General features: G+C 40.3%; 1 protein-coding gene across 1 annotated transcript in view; it reads left to right on the forward strand.

The window, feature by feature from the left end:
* The first annotated feature begins 963 nt into the window (after positions 1-963).
* Positions 964-21,850, forward strand: part of MMRN1 (multimerin 1) — a 45,904-nt gene continuing 25,017 nt past the window's right edge. Inside the window, exons 1-3 of the mRNA XM_026084205.1 lie at positions 964-1,508; positions 18,472-18,591; positions 21,108-21,214. Of these exons, the coding sequence (XP_025939990.1) occupies positions 964-1,508; positions 18,472-18,591; positions 21,108-21,214 (772 nt within the window). The remainder of the gene's footprint in view (positions 1,509-18,471; positions 18,592-21,107; positions 21,215-21,850) is intronic.

Below are 21,850 nucleotides of genomic sequence, written 5' to 3' on the forward strand. Positions count from 1 at the left end.
TACTGCTAGCAATATAATCAATATCACGTGGAYCCTTGACAACATTATCAATTAAAAATAGATAAATAGTCTCACCTAAAAACACTTCCTCTGCCAAAGACAGTTTTTTATTTTTAAACTGTACAATAGGAAATTATCTCTTCTTCCAGTTGGAAGGAGAGTAAAATTAATAGCTGAATAGGAAGTGAAGGCTCTGAACATACCACTGGAATGCAGCATTAGCTCAGGACTTGAGTCCAATATTTCTCAAGTAATAGCATTCAAAGTGTTTTGAACTTTCAGAGCAATGCTATAGGCATAAGCTGTAGCATAAAAAGCAGGTAGATATATATACATAAGTGAATACATTCAAAAGCATGAAGTATAATGATGAATAAAATGAGAATCTCTTCCTCAAGATTTCCCCACTTGTGGCAACAGTGTACTTAAGCAGTCAAAATAAAATAGGAGACACAGCAAACCTTGAACTTTATGTAGCACACCAGATTTGTCAGGTCMTTTTTCAATAACAAGGTCATAAGCATGAACTATCCAAAGGTCACATGTGACAAGTCACTTCTGTTCTCTGTACACATATATATGAAARGAAAATTACCTAATAATTTCAATTTTGATCCCTCAGGATTACTTCACTGTACATATTTTTCCACATTTCTATTGTGCCATTAATCTTTATCCTGTGGCTTCTGCAGAAACTCCCTTTTTCCTCCCACAAAGGCTGCCAGGTTCCTGCTCTCCAAGGGGTCACAGGTTGCAGAGAAATCCACAGAAACAGGAAACCCTGCTTCCTCATTCAGTTTTGAAACACCAAAACCTGTTTCCTTTCTAAAAAAATAAAACCCGGCAGGGCATTCTCTGGGTAGGCTCAGTGTGTGAGCAGCAGCTCAGGAGAAGGAAGAAGCAGCAGGGTCCTTGCTCTGGGAATACATGTGAGATATCTTGCAGCCTTTACAGACCAGCAGAATGAAGGAGGTAATWTTACTGCTTCTATTACACTTACAGAGTTGGAGTGGTGGAGCTAATACTCCACGCAAGCTCTGGACCACAGCCCTGGTTGGTGAAACCCAGACAAGTCCCTCAGACTTGACTCCAGCTCCTACTGCAATGCATGGCTCTGTAAACCCAGTGACAATTGTGGGGTCTCCCCATTCTGAGATCCAAGCTGCCAAAGAAAGTATATTACAAGGATCCACTTTTGYGCCTTTGGGCAAGACTCTGGGACAGAAAGCAGTGAAGAAAACCTCCAGTCCTACAACCTCTACTCCTACAAGCCAGTCAAATGGACACAGTGACACTGACAAGGATAAGATCGGAAGCTCATCTAGCAGCAATGGAACATCTCTACAGAGCAATCCTAGAAAGGCCCCTCTCTTGCAAGAGGTCACTAGAAGTCAGGATTCAGCTGCAGGGAACAGATCTCTCAAGCAGTCAGCCCACAGCACTGATATCACCAGCACCCAGCAGGATGCCAGCTTCAAAGCATCTGGCTTTGAAACTACCAGAGGAAAGTAAGCAAAGTTACATATTTTCTCTCTTATATACAGCTTAGGAAGGCTATTGGTTATTTTCTTGTCCCAGTTAAATAATTGGCAAAACTCCTAGTAATTTCAGTAAAACTGGTTTCTGAGCTTAAGGAAGACCATCAAAAAAAACAAGCAAGGGACCAAACCTGCAAAACTCCTAGTAATTTCAGTAAAACTGGTTTCTGAGCTTAAGGAAGACCATCAAAAAAAAACAAGCAAGGGACCAAACCTGCAATATTTACTCATTCACAGCCATACAGTTGTAACAGAATAAAGGCTGAAATATTTAATTCCTCTCAGTAGTCATCTCAAAGTCAATGGGAAAGTCATTACCATGTATGAGYAGGAAAGGACTAGAAGAGATACCTCCTGTTTTATGCCCAATAAACTTTACTTTTCTTTCTTGTGGTAAAAGAAACTGCAAATACACAATTTCATTTGGAACCTATTAAAAATTGTAAAATTCCCATTAAAYAGAAAAGTAAACAATTAAACACAAAGTATATCAATGTCTGACAATTAGAAACACTATTATTATTATCAAAAGGGGTGTTGCAGGATGGTGTGCATTCAGAATTGTATAACTTGATACCTAATAGCTGTGCTTAACAGGGAATATCAAGTTGTCCTGTCTAGTTTTATGGGTCTGGAATAGTCAGTTATCCTCTTTGTGCTCCTATGTCTTCACCTCTAAATGGGGATGTYAATACTTAATCACCTTGGAGATGTCGCAAAGTTCACTAATTGCTGATATCTATTTGGATACTGATATAAAATGGAAGACCCAAGGCTTTGGTATTTTTCCGTAGTATTTATGGTTAGGGGGCTTTCAGAACATAGATTTCTTGTTTTGATACAACTTGTCCAAATGCTAGCATCCAAAAGTTAGGAGAAACTTTTTCTTTTCCCTTCTTAAATTCACACACACAAAAAATAGAACATCCCCTAGAAATACTCCTACAATTATGTTGCTATTTCTGGGTATTAACTAATTCTCCTTCAAGTCAAAGAAAAGATTCCCATTGACATGAATGTGTTTTGAATCACGCTTAAGGTGAAGTGATGCCACAGAGACCCCAAGGACAGGAGTTCTTTGCCTCGGCTTAAAAGACATACCACAGAGTAAGCAGCTGTCTTTCCCAGACAGCTTTCCTGGAATACTTAAGAAATGAATGTTATTTGTGACAACACCTTACCATAGTGTTTGACTGGGTGTCTGAGGTAATCTAAATTAAATGGATTCTCTTTATTTGTGAGATCTTAAAACTGCATCTCTATTTAACTGAAAGTCTAACCCTAGAGTCTTCAGCTTTCTCAGCTTTTGCCATGAATAGTATTCCAGTCAAATTAGTCTTCAGAACAACTGTGAATTGGTAGGTATTGCTTCTACCTTGTACATATAACTATAGAAAGTGTGTGTGGCAGGGAAAACAGTCTTCGGTGAATAAGCTTTCATATTTTACTTATTGCAATACGATTTAGTTGTGATTGCAGAGAAAAAAAATAATCAGTTCTTGTATTGTTTAGCACCTTGTTTCTGAGTGGTTGAGGAATAACCTGCTGTGCAACATGCATAAGGGTCTTATTTTGCTCAAGTTCATGTAGCAAGTTTGAAATAAAGCTAGGATTAGATACTGAAGATAGTTATGTGTAGCAGCATGCAACCCCAGCGTAAAGCAATGCTGAATCCCCACRCTCTCTCAAACTGCTAGGCTGCATTGCCTCTCTGTAGCAAGTTTCTACAGTTCTTGTGCATTACAGATATAATCTTCCTACTGCATACAAGTGCTTTTGAAGTCATGTAAGGTGACTTGAGCTGTTCTTCCAGTTTTGCCACTGACCTAGACTAACTTAAGTAAGTCACTCTACTATTCTGTCTCCCTTTCTCTATGGACTAGACCTGGATGAATAATAAAGTCTCATGTGACTCTTTTTCAGCAAAGTCATGAAAAAAAATGCCAAATCTGGTGTGCTCAATGTTATTGATCACTACTGCAGCACACCTGGAAAGTTACTGCCAAGAAACTATGCATAAAAGCACGTGTTTTTATTTATTATGTGCAGGTGTTATTGCCAACACACTAAATCCATTTCCAGGGAGTTTTCTGTTTTTAATTGTGCATCTTTATTGCAAATAGACTGAAAGTGATGCTATAAAACTTCCCATAAAGACACACAGCTTTCTTTGAGCTTTACTCATTTAATGCCCGAGAACAGATTTCATAGCTGTAAAGTGTACTACCTCTGAGGAAATTTGGAAGCACAATTTGCTTTTTGGTTTTACTTTGAATTGAGACAACTCTTTGGTTATAATCTGCATTTTAACCTGAATTTTCCAGTGACCTTGTAGGAACGGCATGACTCTAATTCTTTACGGCAACCCATTGTGCTACCATATGGGCAGAGATGCTGATATCAAAAGGTTCYGTATAGAAGGAACAATAGAGAGAGTTCAGGGACAGATGAGAGGGAGAGAAAGAAAAGAATGTGCTTTTTAAAAATATATTTAAAATTAAAAAAAAAAAAGTAATACACATACTTTGGTGGAGAGAATAACTCTGTCTCCAGGGCTATCAAATTACCCACAAGGTAAAAATATGTGTCCATTGTAAAGCTTAATTACCCAAATACCCTTCTTCTGAAAGAGGTTGTGTGCTTTGCTAGGTTAATTACTAAGAGAATTCCCTCAGTTAGCTCTACCCTAGATTATCTAAGGACAATATTATGTATATATATCACATGGATACTAGGACTAAATTAAAAAAAGTTCTTCTGGATCTCTTTTTAAAATTCATTCTTTTTTGGCAAAATTCATGAGAAGATGTCATAAGAGTGTGATTTGGAAATAYAGGTTTAGAGAATCTTTATCTGAAAAATATTTATTTTTAAAATAATTTTTTCTAACTTTTTAAAGTCAATTGCATTCACTCMCTGTTAGCAATAATTTTAGTTGGATAGAGGTTCCACTCCAAAGCTATGTATGAAGACCAGTACAAGAACTGAATTAAAAACACATAGAATTAAAGAGAAAGTTTTCAAATAAATTGGTAAGAAAAGATACCCATGATCCTATGCAGAAAACAAATTAAACACTGGATTGGTGGTTTTAAATACTCTYTTCAGGGCAGAGCAAGGGCTAGCTGCTCTCTAGTTGGGCCTCCCTGTGCTGGCAGGGCAGGTCCTCACCAGCCAGGGCCCATCCACCCCATCCACCCCCAGTGAGGGAGCAGGGCAGGCTAGGGGCAGCCCAGAGCCCCAAAGACCGGGTGCCCCTGTGATGATGGGGCAGGGCCAGGGTCAAGCTGGGAAGGCAGGCCAGCGAGTCAGGGTCTAGATCAGGTCCGTGAGAGTAGTCAGGGTCAGAGCAGACGCAGGCCCGTGATGGCCAGGCAGGTGTGTGGTGACACAGCAGGGCCAAGGCCAAGGCGAGGCTGGGCCACCAGCCCATGGGGCAGAGGTCTGGATCAGCAGGGCCTGTGACCAGGCACGGCTGCAGCATAGCTGGAACTGAAGACCTACACTCTTACGATGTAGCCTAGGCCTGAGCTTTAATGGGGCTCCTGGGCCGGGCAGGGGGTGTCCAGGCGAGGCTGGTCAGGGCAACTAAGGCCCATTAGGGCATTCGAGGCCCTGACAAATTTCTGTTTCACTTCACTGATACTGAAAGAAATGGGCTGATTATTGGAACTGTCAGAAGAAATTGATGGTTTTTTCCTACTGAAACAGAACCATTTTGCAAAAGATTATGCCTTTATTTTAAAAGCTTGTCTCAGGTTGGCTTTTCAGGTTTTAGGAGACCTTCTGGGGGCAGAGAGAGAAAGAGACATAGCGCAACAGGCAGCAGTCTGATGAGTGTATGTACTAGGGCTATAAGACTCTGGATYGAAGATTCTGCTGTAAATAAAGCAAAGCTTGGCTTTGAGCCCCTCCCATATCACATTCTGATTTCATATTTTAAGCACTATTAGGCATATCCATTTCTCTTAAAAACACTCAAGTCTTCTTTATTCTTCACTGGAATGAAAATGCAGTTTGAAATCTTGTTATTTTGCAGTAAATTAGAACAATTTTATAGTCAACCTTAGAATAGGTACATAAGGACATAAGTTATGGATTCTTTAACTGAGACATTCATTTTAATATTAATTTGTCGGCAACATAACATACATACTATGAAAACATCTCAGAAGAGTGGTCTCTCTGGTTAGGTATCCCATTTTCCGGGAGGGCCGGCACCCAAAGCTTCAGAAGGGTAAGAAGTTTCATAGTAAGCAAATCTGGGATAGCCTGAGCTGAAGAAAAACTCCTTTCTTCACTGCCAGTAATGAGTCTAACTTGAGCTCTGAAATGCAAGGATTATGTTTCTACAAACAAATCCACTTTTTAAGTATTTCTAGTTTGTCATCTCTAAATTTCCATGCTATCTATATCCTATATTCATACCTTATCACATTTTTTAAACCTCTGCTTCTGAGGAAAATCCTGAAACAGCAAGTTTCACTATCCATAGAGGAAAATTATTCCTTTATAGTACTTTCCAATTTCTGAATGTCCCCTAGAAGAAGAGATGCATGGAGAAGCCTCAGGCAGGAGTGAATTGAGTACTCTTTGGTTTTTCATTATTTTCTTGGTAGGTTCATTTTTTGTAGACCTTGTAAGGAAATACATTACTTCAGAGAAATCTATTAACTCCTAAAAAAGCTCCCCTGTCCTATTATAATGACTGACTACTTGACCACACCTGGAGGGGTGAGAGCCAGATTTAGYCTTTTAAATCAGAGGGTGTTCCTGTCAAGGGTATGAGCTAAAGCAATGCTGGATAACTGGAGTTGTGTTTCAGTAGCAGAGATAGAACCTAACTTGAGTTTTTCCTAAGGTCAGTAAATTTAGATGTGAGCACCACTTTGGTATCTTAGAAGAAAACTGATGCTACAAACTTTTCAATTGACTTTCTGTGAGATACGTACTTTTTTCAGTCTGTGGAGAAGAAAATATTGCAGTATTTTACCATATAAAGCAGCTCAAATAACAGTGGGACTGTGGAGCAAGTCTGAGGCTAAGTCCTGAGACTGGTACACGTATCCTTCCATTCTGAACCCAATTTTATTAATTGCTATTCAAGGCAGCTCCTGAATCCATGAGGCATTCATTTAGGTTGTAAATTAACCACACTATCTCCACATTATTGGATAGCTCTGCATTACTCTTTTCCTCTTAGTATATGCATATTCCAAATTTTCCAATTATCATGAATCCACTGAGGGTCTTCCTGGACTTCCCTTGCCATTACCTTGGGCAGTGGTGAGGTGATACTATTTTATTATGAAGCACAGAAGGGTTTAATAATCTCAGCACCAGGGACAGATTTGCTTAGCTGTCACATGCTGTGGGAGTGCTGAAATATTTCATTCTCATGACCAGACCTCTGGATTGCTCCCTGGAAATTGCTTCTGCCTTTATCAGCTTGGTAGAATTTCTAATGTACAGTTAAAATAAATTCAATGGCTAGGCTCGGCAGATGGTTCAAATGCACAAGACAGAGAGAAACCTGATTTAGCTGCCTGGTTAATTCCAGGTTCACAGTCTCTTTTGATCATGTCACTTTGTAATGGAGCAGAGAGGACAATTCTTGAATGGATTTCTGAAGATTTTGCACTGTTGTATATTTACAATAAATAAAAGTGATGCATGACATAGGTTTCTGCCTCACTAGTTATATTCACTAGAGCCGGGAAGGAAKAACCTCTTACACTAGTACTTAGGTTGCTTTGGTAGCTAAGCATCAGAAGTTTGACAAACAGTGTTTGCTTTCCCAGTGTTGTATTCCAGCCATGTGCAGAAGACCTTTGCAATGATACCCTCTTTTCCAGCAGTGTCAGGTTCTTGAAGTTTGGCTACTAGCCCACAATTTAACGTGTTGAACATAAGCTGAACACAGTGTTACTCCCATGGCAGTCCTAACGACCAAAGCAAATCATTTAGCCAGGTACTGGTATTCACTACTCCTATTGATACTTCATCTACAGAATGAAACGGGCAAAAGACATAACTGTGTAGTTCTATAATGATGCATGTAGTGTGATACCAAGATATAAGTGTCCAGAGAGAATTTTAAGGGAAGTATTTAAAGACTGGTGCTGTTTTCTGCTGAGCACAGACGTAAAACAGTTAATGGGCTACTAAGAGTGCTGGTGTGAAGYAGCAAAAGAACCAGGCTGCATTGTACAGATTAGGTACTACAGCACACTGAACAGCAATATTTGTATGGYGCAACAGCTGCACAGGGTCAGTACTATTCACAGAGGTTTCATTTATATCAGTGCTAATAGGCATTGAGGAAATCTCTGCCACCACTGAAGTCCCATGCACAGAATGAACTAAGGGTCCACTTGCTCCAACATGCTGTTCATATTACAAATGATTCCAGTACCTGGTTTTGAAGGAGTTGCAGCAGGAGATGGCATACCCAGCTTGCATGGCCTCCCAGAGAGATTCTTAGGATCTTTTATCTTTCAGGGAGAGAACAGTAAACAGATATCCATATAATTTTGAACTGCAGGTGAAAATAATAATAATAAAATCTGAAAACTAGACAAAAATTCAGGAAATAACAAAATCCAAAGTTCTGGCTTTCTGATACTCAACCTTYCAGGAATGATGGCTCTGCAGAGTCATGACAGACTATTTTCAATAGCATAGGAAACACAGCACTAGGGAAAAAAAAAACAGGAACACATCTCCATCCAAACCACTTCTGAGATGCTAGCAAGGTACTTATCAATCTTCCAGCACCTTTTCTCTTAGCTTCCTTAGACTGTGATTATTTAATTTTCCTCTGATCAGATTCAGATAAGGCACCACTATGCTGACAATTTCTTTCCTAAATCCACAAAATTTTAATGAAAATAATAAAAGCTTTCATTCTTCTCATTACACTAACTACTGCATTACTATTATGCTTATCTTTGCTCTTGCTCTTTGTTGGTGCACCATGGGAGCAGCGAGGATTAAGAACAGATTGTTTTTCTTTCTTGTTAATGTCACAGAATCACAGAATCACAGAATGGTTGAGGYTGGAAGGGACCTCTGGAGATCGTCTAGTCCAACCCCTCTGCTCAAGCAGGGTCACCTAGAGCAYATTGCACAGGATTGCATCCAGGCGGGTTTTGAATATCTCCAGAGAAGGAGACTCCACAACCTCTCTGGGCAACCTGTTCCAGTGCTCTGTCACCMTCACAGTGAAAAAGTTTTTCCTCATGTTCAGATGAAATTTCCTGTGTTGAAGGATGTCTCTCCATCCCATTGCATAGATTAGGATTACAATAACAAACTGGACACAGTGTTAGGATTTAGTTCCCAGCCACTGCAAACATTAAATTCTTTGCACCATTTTCTTTAGGGTACACCAGAAACATCTGCTCAAATTTGCATGCAGAATATGGATTCTCACAAATCTGAATATAATTAACACTTTAGAAAACTGACACWCTAAATCCTAGAATAGATGGGGCAAGGAAAAGAACAGCAGCAAGGTGTCCCCATATGTTTTGCAAAGGCATTATCTATGTTGCTAACTAAAAATGCATGTGACTCAAAAGACAATTTTTCTACTGCCAAATTTGAAAGCATGTATTCTGTATTACACTTCTGGTAAGTAACTCCATAGGTGATGAGGAAAAACCTGCTGGGGGGTCTGGGAAAAATCACCTTGAATTTCACGGACTTTTGCTCAGATTCTTTTTGATCAAGAGCCCCATAGAAATCAATCAATGACAGAGTAAAGATACAGCTCTGCATGAGTAAGTGGCAAATCAGGTACAAAGCAACTGGCAAGGCAATTTAACCATTTAATGAAGCTAAATAAGAAAAGAGAAGCTGCCCAAAACAACACTATAAACAGGGATTGAAGAGGAGTGACATTCATCCCTGGAATTGGGGTGGGATTTTTTCTGACGTTGTCAGTATTTCCAAAAGTGGTAAGTCATTACTGCCACATTGCAATCTCCTTTTCAGTAGATTAGAAAAGGACTAACAAAACAGTGAAAACCTGTACCACTGAATGTCACCTGGGAAGCAGTGTCAGTAAACCAGAACAGGACTAGCTTAATGAATTTTATACTCTGAACCAATTAGATGATGGAAAATACATTTATATTCCAGAAGTAAAATCTTGAATTTAAGACCTTTTTAAAAAGCAGTCTGTTTGGGTTTTCAAATATGTTTTACTGGATGATTCTCAAACCAGACTAATGGATATCTTTTCAAAATTTAAATTCTATCTGTGAGAAATTCAGACTATTTTGAGAGGCTCTGTGAAATAAGGTCTGAAAGAGCTGATCTGGTATGAAACAAGACAGTTTTTTAATGCTAAAATAGACTGGTGAAATGCTAGATAAGTGGAAATTGTTAATTAATGTTGCAGGACAGGGCAGGACATGCAATTGGTCACAACAGTAAATAAAAATTTGGATGGGACAAAGAGGCCATTCACAGTCCAAAGTTCCAGCGCTGTACATACAAAAAAAAAAAAAAGGAAATGAATGATGAGAATAGAATTTGTATTTTGGAATAGGCAGGACAAAGTGTCAGGACCCTGAATCCTGCAAAAACCCCACAATCCAAACAGTATAACTCCCCACACCTGATACTCCCATGTCAACAAGTCAGCTATTATCAGGGCTAAAAACACATCCTATRATACATTTTATCATCACATGCTACACTATATTTCAAGTCAAATACACTTTTCAGAGACTGTCCATTTTTTTTCATTCCATTCAGCATGGAAAACAGATTTCTCAATTTCACTTTTGTTCATGGTCAGTTCCTAGACAGTATTGGTTAATTTTTATTTCAGCTGAGATTAGTAGATTCATACATCTCAGATGAAAGGAAGCAGAGCAGTGAACATAGAAAATTAATCAATTTTGGTTCAGGTTTACAATTTCTGTTTGAACTAGAGCTTATATTTTAGAAAGATGTCTGATATTCATTTAAGGATACAGAAGCTACCATATTGCTAGTATCAAACAAGTGAGAAGTCTCCTTAGTGACCTATTGGAGTTCAAAAAGAGTTGTTGAAACCAAAATCTGGTCTCCCACGCAATAGCAAAAAAGTCGTAAGGGTGCTTTCTGTCCTTTTAATCTGTGTGTTTACATTATGCCAGTCAACATTATCTCTCCTCATCAAAACTTGGCAGGATTTTAAAGCAAACTGAAAATATATGTTTTCAAAGTAATCACAGCAATGTACTTTTATAGAACCTAAATTCAGGGCCTTACTCATTCTATGCTTATATGCTGTTCCTTGCATAACAGTCTTTCAGATTGGGAAGGATCCTAGCTTAAAAAAGTGGAACAATTTCTGGATTTTCACAGTTGTGGATTTCTGCCACACCACGTCAGTGTATGTTTTTATATAAGAATACACTTAAACTACTGTATTCAGAAGAAGAATTGTATCACCCAACAGAGATATATATAAGCAAAGATCAAAGGATCACAGAACCACAGGATCATTCAGGTTGGAAGGGACCTCGGGAGGTCTCTGCTCCAACCTCCTGCTCACAGCAGGGCCAGCTGTGAGATCAGACCAGGTTGCTCAGGGCTTCGTCCGGTCGTGTCTCCAAAACCTCCAAGGACGGAGACTGCAGAGCCTCTCTGGGCCCCTTCCAAAGCCTGGCTGTCCTCACGGGGATACAGTGTTTCCTTACAGCAGGTCTGAACCTCTCCTGCTTCAATTTATGTCCGTTGTCTCTGGTGCTCTGCTGCGAAGAGCCTGGCTCCAGCTTCTCCAAAGCCTCCTCATAGGGACTGGGGGCTGCTGTGAGGTGCCCCCGAAGCCGACCTGCTCCCGGCTGAACGAGCCCAGTCGCTCAGCCTCTCCTCGCAGGGCTCCTGCTCCACATGCTTGTAACATCTTTCCACAGTCTCTTTGCCTGGGCATAAAGGACAACACTAAGAGAAAGCAAATGTAGAATCAGGTTTAATATTTCATAAACTATTCTATGAAATACCCATCGACTGCATATAATCTGAATGAGGCATGACCACCAAGTCGTGCGCTGACTTCAACAAAAGCTCTAGCTCCAGGTCCTTTTGTATTCCTTTCGCTACACAGTAATGCCATATTCATGATTCAGTGATGTTCAGCTGTGCTGATTCAATATAATTTCTATTAAAAGCCAAGTGATCTAATTTACTCATGGATAAAAATAACCCATTTTCAGAGATAATGTAAGAAGGACAGAACAAAATCTATACCCTTTGTGTTTTGGCTGCCGCTGGTGTTCCTTTTGTATGGCTTTAGGACCGCTTACAAGGCTTGCTCGAAAGCACGGTTGGTGCTTACAAGCATATGGACGCAATCACGTATGGGCACTCTATAGGCTGTAGTTGGCAGTTTTGTGGATTTTTTTTTCTTGGCAATGTACTCCAAGAACTGYTTACAGTGGAAACCTGCTATGGGAGGGGTCACTGCAGTCTCAGAAACTTCCACTCACCGTCTCTCCCCAAGAAAACCATCACTTTTCAATGACAGTGTAAACTCTACTTTGCTTTTCATTAACATCAGATATCATAGTGATAAGGGGACTGGTTCAAAGCCTGTTGAAGTAAGTGGAAACATCTCCATTGACAGTAAGGTCTTCAGAGCAATCCAGTCATACGCCGGAGAGTTTTATCAGCAAGCTACTATATCCTTACGACACAATTTTGCAAAGCCAGAGCAGTTATTTTTACTTTAAAAAAAGGAACGAAGGACCTGCCTTTGAGAAAAAAAAAAAAGGATAATGGGTAAAAGTCACAGCACCCCTTTTCTTCAGGCTTTGGAACTGAAATTTATTGTGTTCTTTCCTTTTTTTTCCAGGCCCTTTACTCTCCCGAATAAATTCCTGGGAGTTTAGCAGAACTGTTCGCGTCAGTAAGCGGTGCGCAGTGATGCGGCTCTGCCCCGCGCTATACATGAATTTTAGGGAGCCGCAAAGCCCGTCCGCCCCGGCCCCCCCCGGGCTCCTGGCGCGAAAGCGGCTTCGCGGCGCGGCCGCTAGCCGGAAATGTCCCCCCGCGGCCCCGGTTACGCAGGCGCTGCGGCGCGCGCGGCGCCCTAACGGCCGCTAACGGCGGCTTCCCGCCTGTGCGGGGAAGGGCCGCCACCTGCCGGCCCTGCCGGGGAGCGCCGCGCCGCCGCCGCCGCCGCCGCCGCGGGGCCCCGCACGGCGACCCACAGCGCCCCACGGCGCCCCGCAGCGCCCGCTCTAGGCCTACGTCCACTAGCTATGCATCGCAGGCAGACTTCAGCTGGCCACATGGTTTTATCCCACAGAAGAAGAAGGTGCTTCTTTCCGGGAATCGCATCCTTCTGAAGGTGAAAAATGTGCACAGCTCACTGGATATACCATTATATCATGAAGTCAATGTAAATCACTTAAGACGAATCAGCTAAATACAGGGAAACACTCCAATAATTTGTCTTTTACTTTCAGAAATCAGTTTTTTCCAACTGAGGGAAATTTCTATTAGTACATGCTGGTGTAGACTGGGCAGTGGGTTTGTCACCATGCGGGATACGCAGCGTGGGCAGTCCTTGCTTACAGTTGCCCTGAAACTGCTTTCGTTTCACAGTTATATCCAAGCTGCATCCCTTCTATTTTCTCACCAACTACAGGAATAAAGAAATGCTTCACTGGAGTCTTTTCTCTGTGGAAAAGGAAAAAGGACTGGTGTAAGCAGAAGAGAAGAAAACTTGCATAGTAGAGCATTAACGCAAGATTTGAAAAAGCCATATAGGACATGTAGGCGCCTATAGCTATATAGAGGCTTAAAGGCTTCTTTTAGTGAAACCTCATTTAGGTTTCATTAATATTTTCCCAAATGCAGGCCCTTTGCTCCAGCCATGTGTGCAGACTCCRCAGCCTGTGAGCTACTCAAGACTTCAAAGTTGTAATGGCCGTACAACCCACAGGACTCTGGCCTGCTAATATGACAGCGTAGACGTACGTTTTAGTTGCAAGGGAAACTCATGCCGCTCTTTGCTCTCAGTGATTTTTCCTGGCCAATACATGCAAGAGAAGTATGAAATCTGTCACATGGGCTTTATGCCAATCAGGGACTTGCACTGCTTTCTCCGGGGTGGAGAAAGCTGTTGTAATGTTGTGAAGATTTTTTGTTTTGTTTTTAAATATAGCTTTCCTGATTGAAATCAGACTCAATGCAAAAGAAATAACAGGCTCCTGCAACTCTCAACAAAATCTACATGTTAGAAACCCGTGTTGTTAATCTGGAATATATTATTCCATGAAAAGTAAAGAGGATTTTCAGGTTTAAATTCCTGTTATGCAAAACAGTTGTCTTGTATTCTGCCTTTACATTAACACAGCCTGTCATTGTCTTTCCACCACATTTCATCTTCTATTTTCAAATCTACATTTTTTCAGACAATTTGATTTCAAAATTATATTTACATTCATAACATCTTTTAATGAGCTTATTTCATTGGTAACATAAACCTAATTATGAATCACATCAGGGGCTCTTTTGCTGTGGATGTTTTCTCCAATTTAGTCTGATCAAAGGTTGCCGGCCCATGAGAGAACCACAGCTTCAGACATTGCACTGATGTAGCTTAAGAACGAGCTAACTACTTTAAATAGAAACAGTCTGTTCAATTTCAGTTAAATTTTTGGTGGAGATCAGGACTGAGTTCAAACTATCTTCCAAAAACAACAGCAAGCCTTAACTGGTATATTGGGGGTGCATTGTATTGCTTTTTTCCTTTGGAGCACATCTGCAAATGGGCAAGATCCTGTAGCTGTTACCTTGAAGTTAGCCACTCTCAATCATTATGATAATTAGTGAATTTACATGTTAAAAGTAGATTTTTTTTAAAAAAACTCCCTGTATTCCAGGCCTTTCATGTATTTTACAACAGCATTTTATGTCTTTTTTTCTTTGTTTTATCTTTTCACTGATAACATTTGTTCAGATGTAAAATGAATCCTGTTATCAAAAATTATATCTAAACAATATGCAGCACAGAAAGGATCTGCACTGATAACATTGCTATATTTCCTTTGCTTTATCCCTTTCTTTGGTGAGGTGTAGGGCCCTACACATGAGGGTAGAGCACAGGTTAGGGAGCTAGGAGCTCAAGCCCTAACCACAGCACTGGCTCACTACAGTTTGGGATGAACCACTACTTCCGGATTTTGAAATCTGACTCCTATTTTGGGGACCTTGATTCACAGACGTGTTAAGGAACTTAACTGCCCAAGGTGCTAGCTTTTAGTTCCTCATTTTCCAGACAGCTAATTTCCTACAGTACAAGAGGTGAGAGCACCACCTGCTTGAGGTGGTGTTATCACTTCGGACATCTTCTGATCAGACTTTCCATATTGTTGATTAATTCCTGAGAATTATTCAAAAATTTGGATTTTACATCCTCTGTACCAAGTTCAAATCATAAGCAAACTACCACCTTTACTCAGAGCTCCTCCTAAATAAACCACTGTCAGTCTGGCCCAGTATCAATTTCTGTATGTGTTAAGAGAAGATGTTTAGTACCCTATTCATACACTGAGAGACTTTTTTTTCTTAACCTCTTTGCTGTGCTTCAGAGAAAAATAGTTTTTATTCTCAGGTGTGAATATGTAGAATCCTCACTACAGCTATGACACGGTGGAGGCCTGATGCCCATAGTGAGAAACAGGCCTTAATTGCCCTGAGCAGCCTCACCTGGAGCCTCCCACACACACACACACACACCCCTGCTCAGGGGCTCTATTTAAACCCAGGCCTGGGCCTTTGCTTCCTGTGTGAGCTATGTTGTAGGGGTATCTGTCTTTAGCCTTGTTCCTGAGTTGTTGTTTGGCTTGCCTGGCTTGGGCCTGGCTTGTTGCCTGGCCTTTGCCTGATACTCACTGGGCTGTTAATAGGACCTGTTGTTGTTATCATGCTGCTCTGCTTGCATGGCTCTGGTGCTGTGGGACTGTGCCCTCTCAGTGAGGTTAGTACCTGGCTTATGTAGTAGCCACCATTGGCTTCCTGCTTGCCTTCCCTGAGGAGGTAAGCCCTGCCTTTGCTGCTCCTTGGTGCTCAGCATGAAAGCCATCTGGAAGAGCTGAGCTCCTGGTCATGCTCCTAAAAACTAAGAGCCCAGCAGGTGCCTTACCATGTCCTGTTCTGAATGAATGCTGAGTGGGAGGAGGTACCTATATTCTCTGCAAAGATACACTGGAATGGATGAAACTACCTGCACTTTTTTCACTGTCATCTGATTTGTGTGCTGAGCTGTTGACAATGCTTTACTGAAGGTATCATTATTGTTTAGTTACTACTATTACTAGTCTATGCTCTTGGCTTACCGGAGACTGTATTTGACCCATATGCCCCAACCACAGTGCTGCTCTAAGTAGCCTTATGATCTGCTTGTGAAACTCAAAAGGCATAAATCTCCTTTTGATTCTGCCTGTTTTATGGGTATATAACACCATAAAGTGGCACAGAGTTCCTTCTGACTCTCACAGAGGTGGTGAGAAGAGAACCTAATCTTTAAGTTTGTGGTTTAGAGCTGAGTTTAATCTTTGGCAAACCTTTTTTTCATAGTTTCTAATCTATACACTTAGACAAAAGGCTGTAGCCAGGGGGGAGAGAATATAAAGAAAGCATCAAACAAAAGCATGGGCTCTTTATACCCAATTAAAAAAATATTATCCTAATGAAAACTCTCAAGGAAGTGGAGAGTCAGTGGGTGAGATCAGATCAAAGAGATTCAACAGCAACAAAAACTCTCACATGAACTGTATTATTCATCAATCACACAGTGTGGTGTGTAAGGGAGCACCACAATATGATATTAGAAGCAGAAATACTGAGAGGTTCAGTATAGTGGTTTCACTTAACATTTTACTTGCTAGGTTATCCTACTGTTTTCTTAGGAGTGGTTTTTCCAAGTAAAACACTACTGAATCTGATGCGGGTAGTGCACCAGTAGGACCTCTGAAGGCAAAAGCTATCACTTGGGGATAAACATTGCTCTCATTTTGCAGCAGTGTAAATCTGTAGTAATGCTAATTAAGTAAATGGAACTAATGTCTGAAACTATTTTGATTTCCACTGTGAGCAGCCCATAGCAAAATACTGATTTTTTTTTTTAGGGCCGGCTGGGTAATATGTGTGTATATATATATTTCCTTACCTGATTATGAAATGCTTATGGAAGTACAACAACTGAAAGCAAGTAGTGTGATCAAAGCATGACAGTGGAAGGCAAGCTTTCAGTTCTCATACACAAGTATTGATGTAGAGTACTTGCAAGTTCACCAGTCCTACAAATCTTGTCACTTAGTTGCCTAGTCAAAAACTAAGTACATGAAGAAGCATGAAGAAGGAAATTGTGTATAACCCTAAGAATAGCTAGACCAGTAGTGGTCTGTCAGTAGAAATCAGTAAATGGTTGGGGGAGAGGGAGAGATGAGGGGCAAATATGCAATAATACCTTCTTCAGTGTGCCCTCCAATCTGCAGCTGAGGGACTTAGTGAGAGCCAGAGATTATACCTATGTCTTTATGTTAAAGACCCCCAATGGCACTTTCTTTCATGAAATCAATTGCTCTTTTGTATCTATTTTGGCTTCCAAAACATCCAAATTTGGCACACAGTTGAAGTTTATGAAAAACATTTTTCTTCTTTTTATTTTAGACCTGATTGTTTTGTTTTCGTGCCTCTTGGTCTTGTGTTATGGCAAACAGTGAATAATGACCTCCATGACTTCCCATTCCTCAAGCCTTCCAGGTTGAAGGAGTCAGGCACTGCTTAATAACTCCTCATAGAGAAGCTTTCTAGTACTTCAGTTTTCTTTTTCACCTGTCTCTATCTTTTCAATTTGAATCTTTTCCTCTTTTTAGGATACAGGGATGAAAACTGCATTCTGTATTCAAAATGTGAGCTAAACATAAGTTCTTGTAGAGAAACAAGGAATTAATGTAGTGAAACGATGGTTTCTGKTTTTTTTCCTAGTTCTTCCTTCATAACTCCAAGCAGTTGACTTTCTGATTTGACTAATGCAAAGTATCAAGTTGACACATTCAAAGAGATACTCACAATGGATCCAAAGCCTTTTTCCTGATTATAGTTGATCTAGGTGTTGTCATACTGCATGCACAAGGATGTCTTTTTGTGCACTGTTCTGCATTATATGACTTCCTTTTCTGCCATTTATTTAGTTGGAAGTTCAGTATCATGAGATTTCAGCAATTCTTTGTGATCAGTTTTAGGTTTACTACCCAAAAGGATTTTATATACAAAAAGCTATTCAACTACTTTCCACATATGTGGACTCATATGTGACTCCTCTTTTTGGGAGGAGGGAAAGGGGCAACTCCCAGGGACACAGACTGGCATGGAGCTGTGGCACATTCTGGCTGGGTCTGGCTTTGGCCTCAGAGTGCAATGCAAAATAGTCATGCAATCTACATGTACTCAGCCTTTCCTGGGAAAGGGAGGAAGAGTAGAAATGTTTATCCATAAAATAGAAGGATGGGTAGTTATGGGTGTGTGAAAACATTATTAAACCTTCCTTTGAATTGTGAAGAAACAGTTTCTGTGGTCTGAAATGTAGGTGTACTTTAAGACCTGTTATTACTGCAGTCTAGAAAGGCCTCTTTGTACTTGGTGCTCCACAAACACTTACAAAAAAAGATTTAGATTTGCAATATAAATATGCAGAGGTGGAGAAAATGATTGGCTGTTTTCTTTGTTAGTGGGTAGCTGAAGCAGAAAGACTAAATGTCTCGGGCAAGACTACTATGGCAGTTTGAGGAAATTAACTTAATTTTCATAACTTTTCCTATCCCTTAATTATGGGATTAATCTTTCTGAGTATCATGTCTTCATCATGTTTTGGCAAATACTGTTTGTATATTTGATTATATTTACCTTCCATCTCCTACAGGAACTGGTGTGCTTATGTCCACAGCAGACTCTTACCTACAGTGGTAGTGGACAACCTGGAAACCTTCTCATCAGGCAGAGCGAAGCCTTGCACTTGGCTTACTGGATCCTGTGCTCAGAGGTGTGTAGAACTAGAAAGAAAGAACTTGCAAATATTTTAATTATCACCAGCTGGCAATTAATACAGCTGAGACTTCAAAAATGAAAACAAGAATGCATTTGAATTAATATACTCAAATGAAAAATACAGTTGTCTCTTCTACAGTCTCTATTCTGCTTATAGGACTAAGTTTAAAAAAATAAAAAAGTTGGGGTAGTTAAGTTGTATAATCTTCTGGTCTCCAGCCAGTTCCTACATCCAGAAAGTGGGCATGTGCATTCACCTAGCTTACCCAATCAGCCAGCTTGGAGCCTGYTGGAGCAAGTTTTGGATCCTGTTGTCCCCACACACCTACCTGGGTTTCCTTCCTGTGGAAACGAGAGTGCGGAGGAGAGGGGGAAGCACATGAGCCCGCTTCCAGGTCTCATCCTAACAAGTGGCTGAAGCAAATATAAAAGCTTAAGGCTGGGAAAGGTCGCTGAGCTCCACGGTAGGGACTTGGTGTGCCCTCACTGCAGCACCCTCTGGTTAGTACAAAGCCTTCAAATAGGCCCACTGCCCACTCACCTCTTTTGAGGTTCTGCAAGGAAGGTGCGCATGTACAAAGCTTTAAAGCACATGTGGGGAAGAAAATCCCCTCTGTGCAGCTTCCCAGGTTGCTGTACTGTCAGAGCATAAGGCTTTCCCTGAACAGCATAAATATTTTTATTTATCTGCTGGGGTGTTTATCTCTGGCAGGACTTTGCTGGTGAGGCAATAAACCTAGGAGAGTAATGGGCCTGGACATAACTTGTAAATAAAGATTGTGCTAAGTATACTGATGTTGTCCTTTGTGGTTTGGGTGCCTCATTGGATTCTACATATGTACAGACCCCAGTAAATGAGGTTGGATTTAAATACATGAGACTAGAAAACAGCTTGGAACAACAACAGCAAAATAAAAATTGTAAAATATTTGTCCCTTGAAAATTTTCAGAAGCCTCTCACCAGTCAGTATGACTGTTCTGAGAACTGTCCTCTAGGTGGTATGGCAGAACACGCTTAAAACTTTCGTGTGAAACCTGGAATATAGTGTCCTTAGTATTTGAGGACTCTGAGATATAACCAACAGCATCCCACGATTGTGGCATGAGCCCTGCAGTTGCAATTTGGCCAGTTTTTTTCCTAATTCAATCTTCAGAATAATTCTGATTTTGTAAGAAAATAAGTTCCTTGGGTTGCATCTGTAAATAAGTGTTATATACAGTTCTGGGGCTTGTCTACACAAAGAATTATTTTGGAATAGCTATTCCYGATTAAATCCTTTCATGGATACTTTTTGAGTGCTTTCAGGAATGGATTAGGCTAATGCAGAATATGGCACTCTTAGGAAATAAGAGCATCCATATAGCAAGAGAATCGGGAGCTCTCTCACTTTCAGTTCACCTTATTCTTTATTGTGTTCTTGCTACTGAAAAAGCCTTTTCTCGGAGGTGAAGCTGACTGGGGATATGCAAAGCTCCTGCCAAGTACTGTAAAGTTAAAGATATAAGATTGCATCCCTTGTGGAAGGGTGACAAGGCTAACTGCAGTGTTAAACAAGGTGGTGTGTTTTTCTGTAATTCATTGGGAAGATTTTTTTTTTTGGTGTGACATAGTTGGCGTTAGTCTTCAAATTTGCCCTTTTTCTGCAGTGATTTAAATAGGAATTGTGTGTCCAGAGGTACTGTACCATTTATCTTCACATTTTCTGAGTTTTGAAATGTTGTTCTCCATAACAGCATTTAGCAACTGCCAGGACTGTTTGATACTCTCTTTATTCTAACTTTGTATTTAACTTATTAAAAGTGGCAAGCAGACTTGCTGTAGCTTTTTTTCCCTTGTATGCCCTGTTGCAGCAGGTTCATTCTAAACTGACTTCTCTTAAGTTAAGAAAGCTAGAAGAAGAAATGATATGGGTAGCCAGGGCACACAGTATGCTGGAACACAAAACCAAAATTGCTCCTGCCTCTGCAGTTACATATTTTAACAGTAATAACTGAAGTATCACAACTATTTAACTACATCCTTCAATTGACTTGCAGACTGGATATCTCCACATTTTGAGATTAGTGTGCGTAGAATCTCCTTTAAAATAATCAACCAACATGATGTAAAGTCATCTTGAAAGTCTGGCCCCACAGACAGCAGCAGAGGCTTTATCAGGAGCCAGGATTTCACAATGGTATTTTTTTGGCTCACTCTGTCCAGTTTAGTAGATACTATAATTAATATCTTCCATAACAGTTGGTAGTATTGAGCACTTCAGTAAGATATTTGGGGGAAAAGCCTGACAGTGCTGAATGGACATCAGGCTCCTTCAAGATATATCCAGATGATATGAAGGTTACAATTTTAAAACTCCAGTTGCTATTGAAACACCAAACCCTGATGAGGTTTTAGTTTCAACCAGTTAATGAAAGAATAAAGCTGACATATTAGAAAGTGAAAGTATTTATATATGTATCCTACAACTTTACCGTTACCTAAAATAGGCTTAAAATGTTTTTGTTTTGCAGGTCTCAGACAGCAACGCTCCAAGCCTACAGAATCAAACATAAAATAGTAACATCACTGGAGTGGAAGTGTTGTCCTGGGTACAGCGGACAAAACTGTCAGCCCGAAAGTGAGTTGTAGTGGTTTGAAACCTATTCACTTCCACAGAAGAAAACAATACAATCTGATTTGAGAGCAAATGGCTCTGCTGAAAATAAATACCACTCTTTGTTAATTCAAAGACAGGAAAAATGCAGAGTGGGCTAAAACAATTTGGGATGTTGACTGTTCACCCTGCATGAATTTCCAAATCAGATGAGTAGAGTTTCCTTTCCTCTCTTCACTCTAAATAAAATTCATAATCTTGAACCTGATTCTGTTTTGCTAAAATATGGAGTTTGCATTCAGTGCTTCACTACTTTTGTCCTTTTAGCTATTGAGTGTTGCAGTCTTGGTGATGTTAAATCCAGGTCCTCCATTGAATACTTGTTATAAAAACTCTGCAGCACTGTAATGCTTTTGGCTTTCAGATTCAGGCTCTGAGAATGTATTTTAGATGCGATAAAATAATCTGCCAACTTTCTCTCAGAACTGGGTAGAAATGTTGTTCAATTCAACAGTGACTGAATTTTACTTGGTGTTATACATGATCCATGCATAATTGTGCCTTTTTCAGACAGGATGGAGTGTTTTACCATTGCCCGGGTGTTCAAACATATGGCAATGTACTGTAGTTTAACATCTGTATAATAGCTATTTCTTTGCT

This window comes from Apteryx rowi, unplaced genomic scaffold (assembly GCF_003343035.1).
Source record: "Apteryx rowi isolate R43461 unplaced genomic scaffold, aptRow1 scaffold_63, whole genome shotgun sequence".
In the NCBI taxonomy this organism is placed as follows: Eukaryota; Metazoa; Chordata; class Aves; order Apterygiformes; family Apterygidae; genus Apteryx; species Apteryx rowi.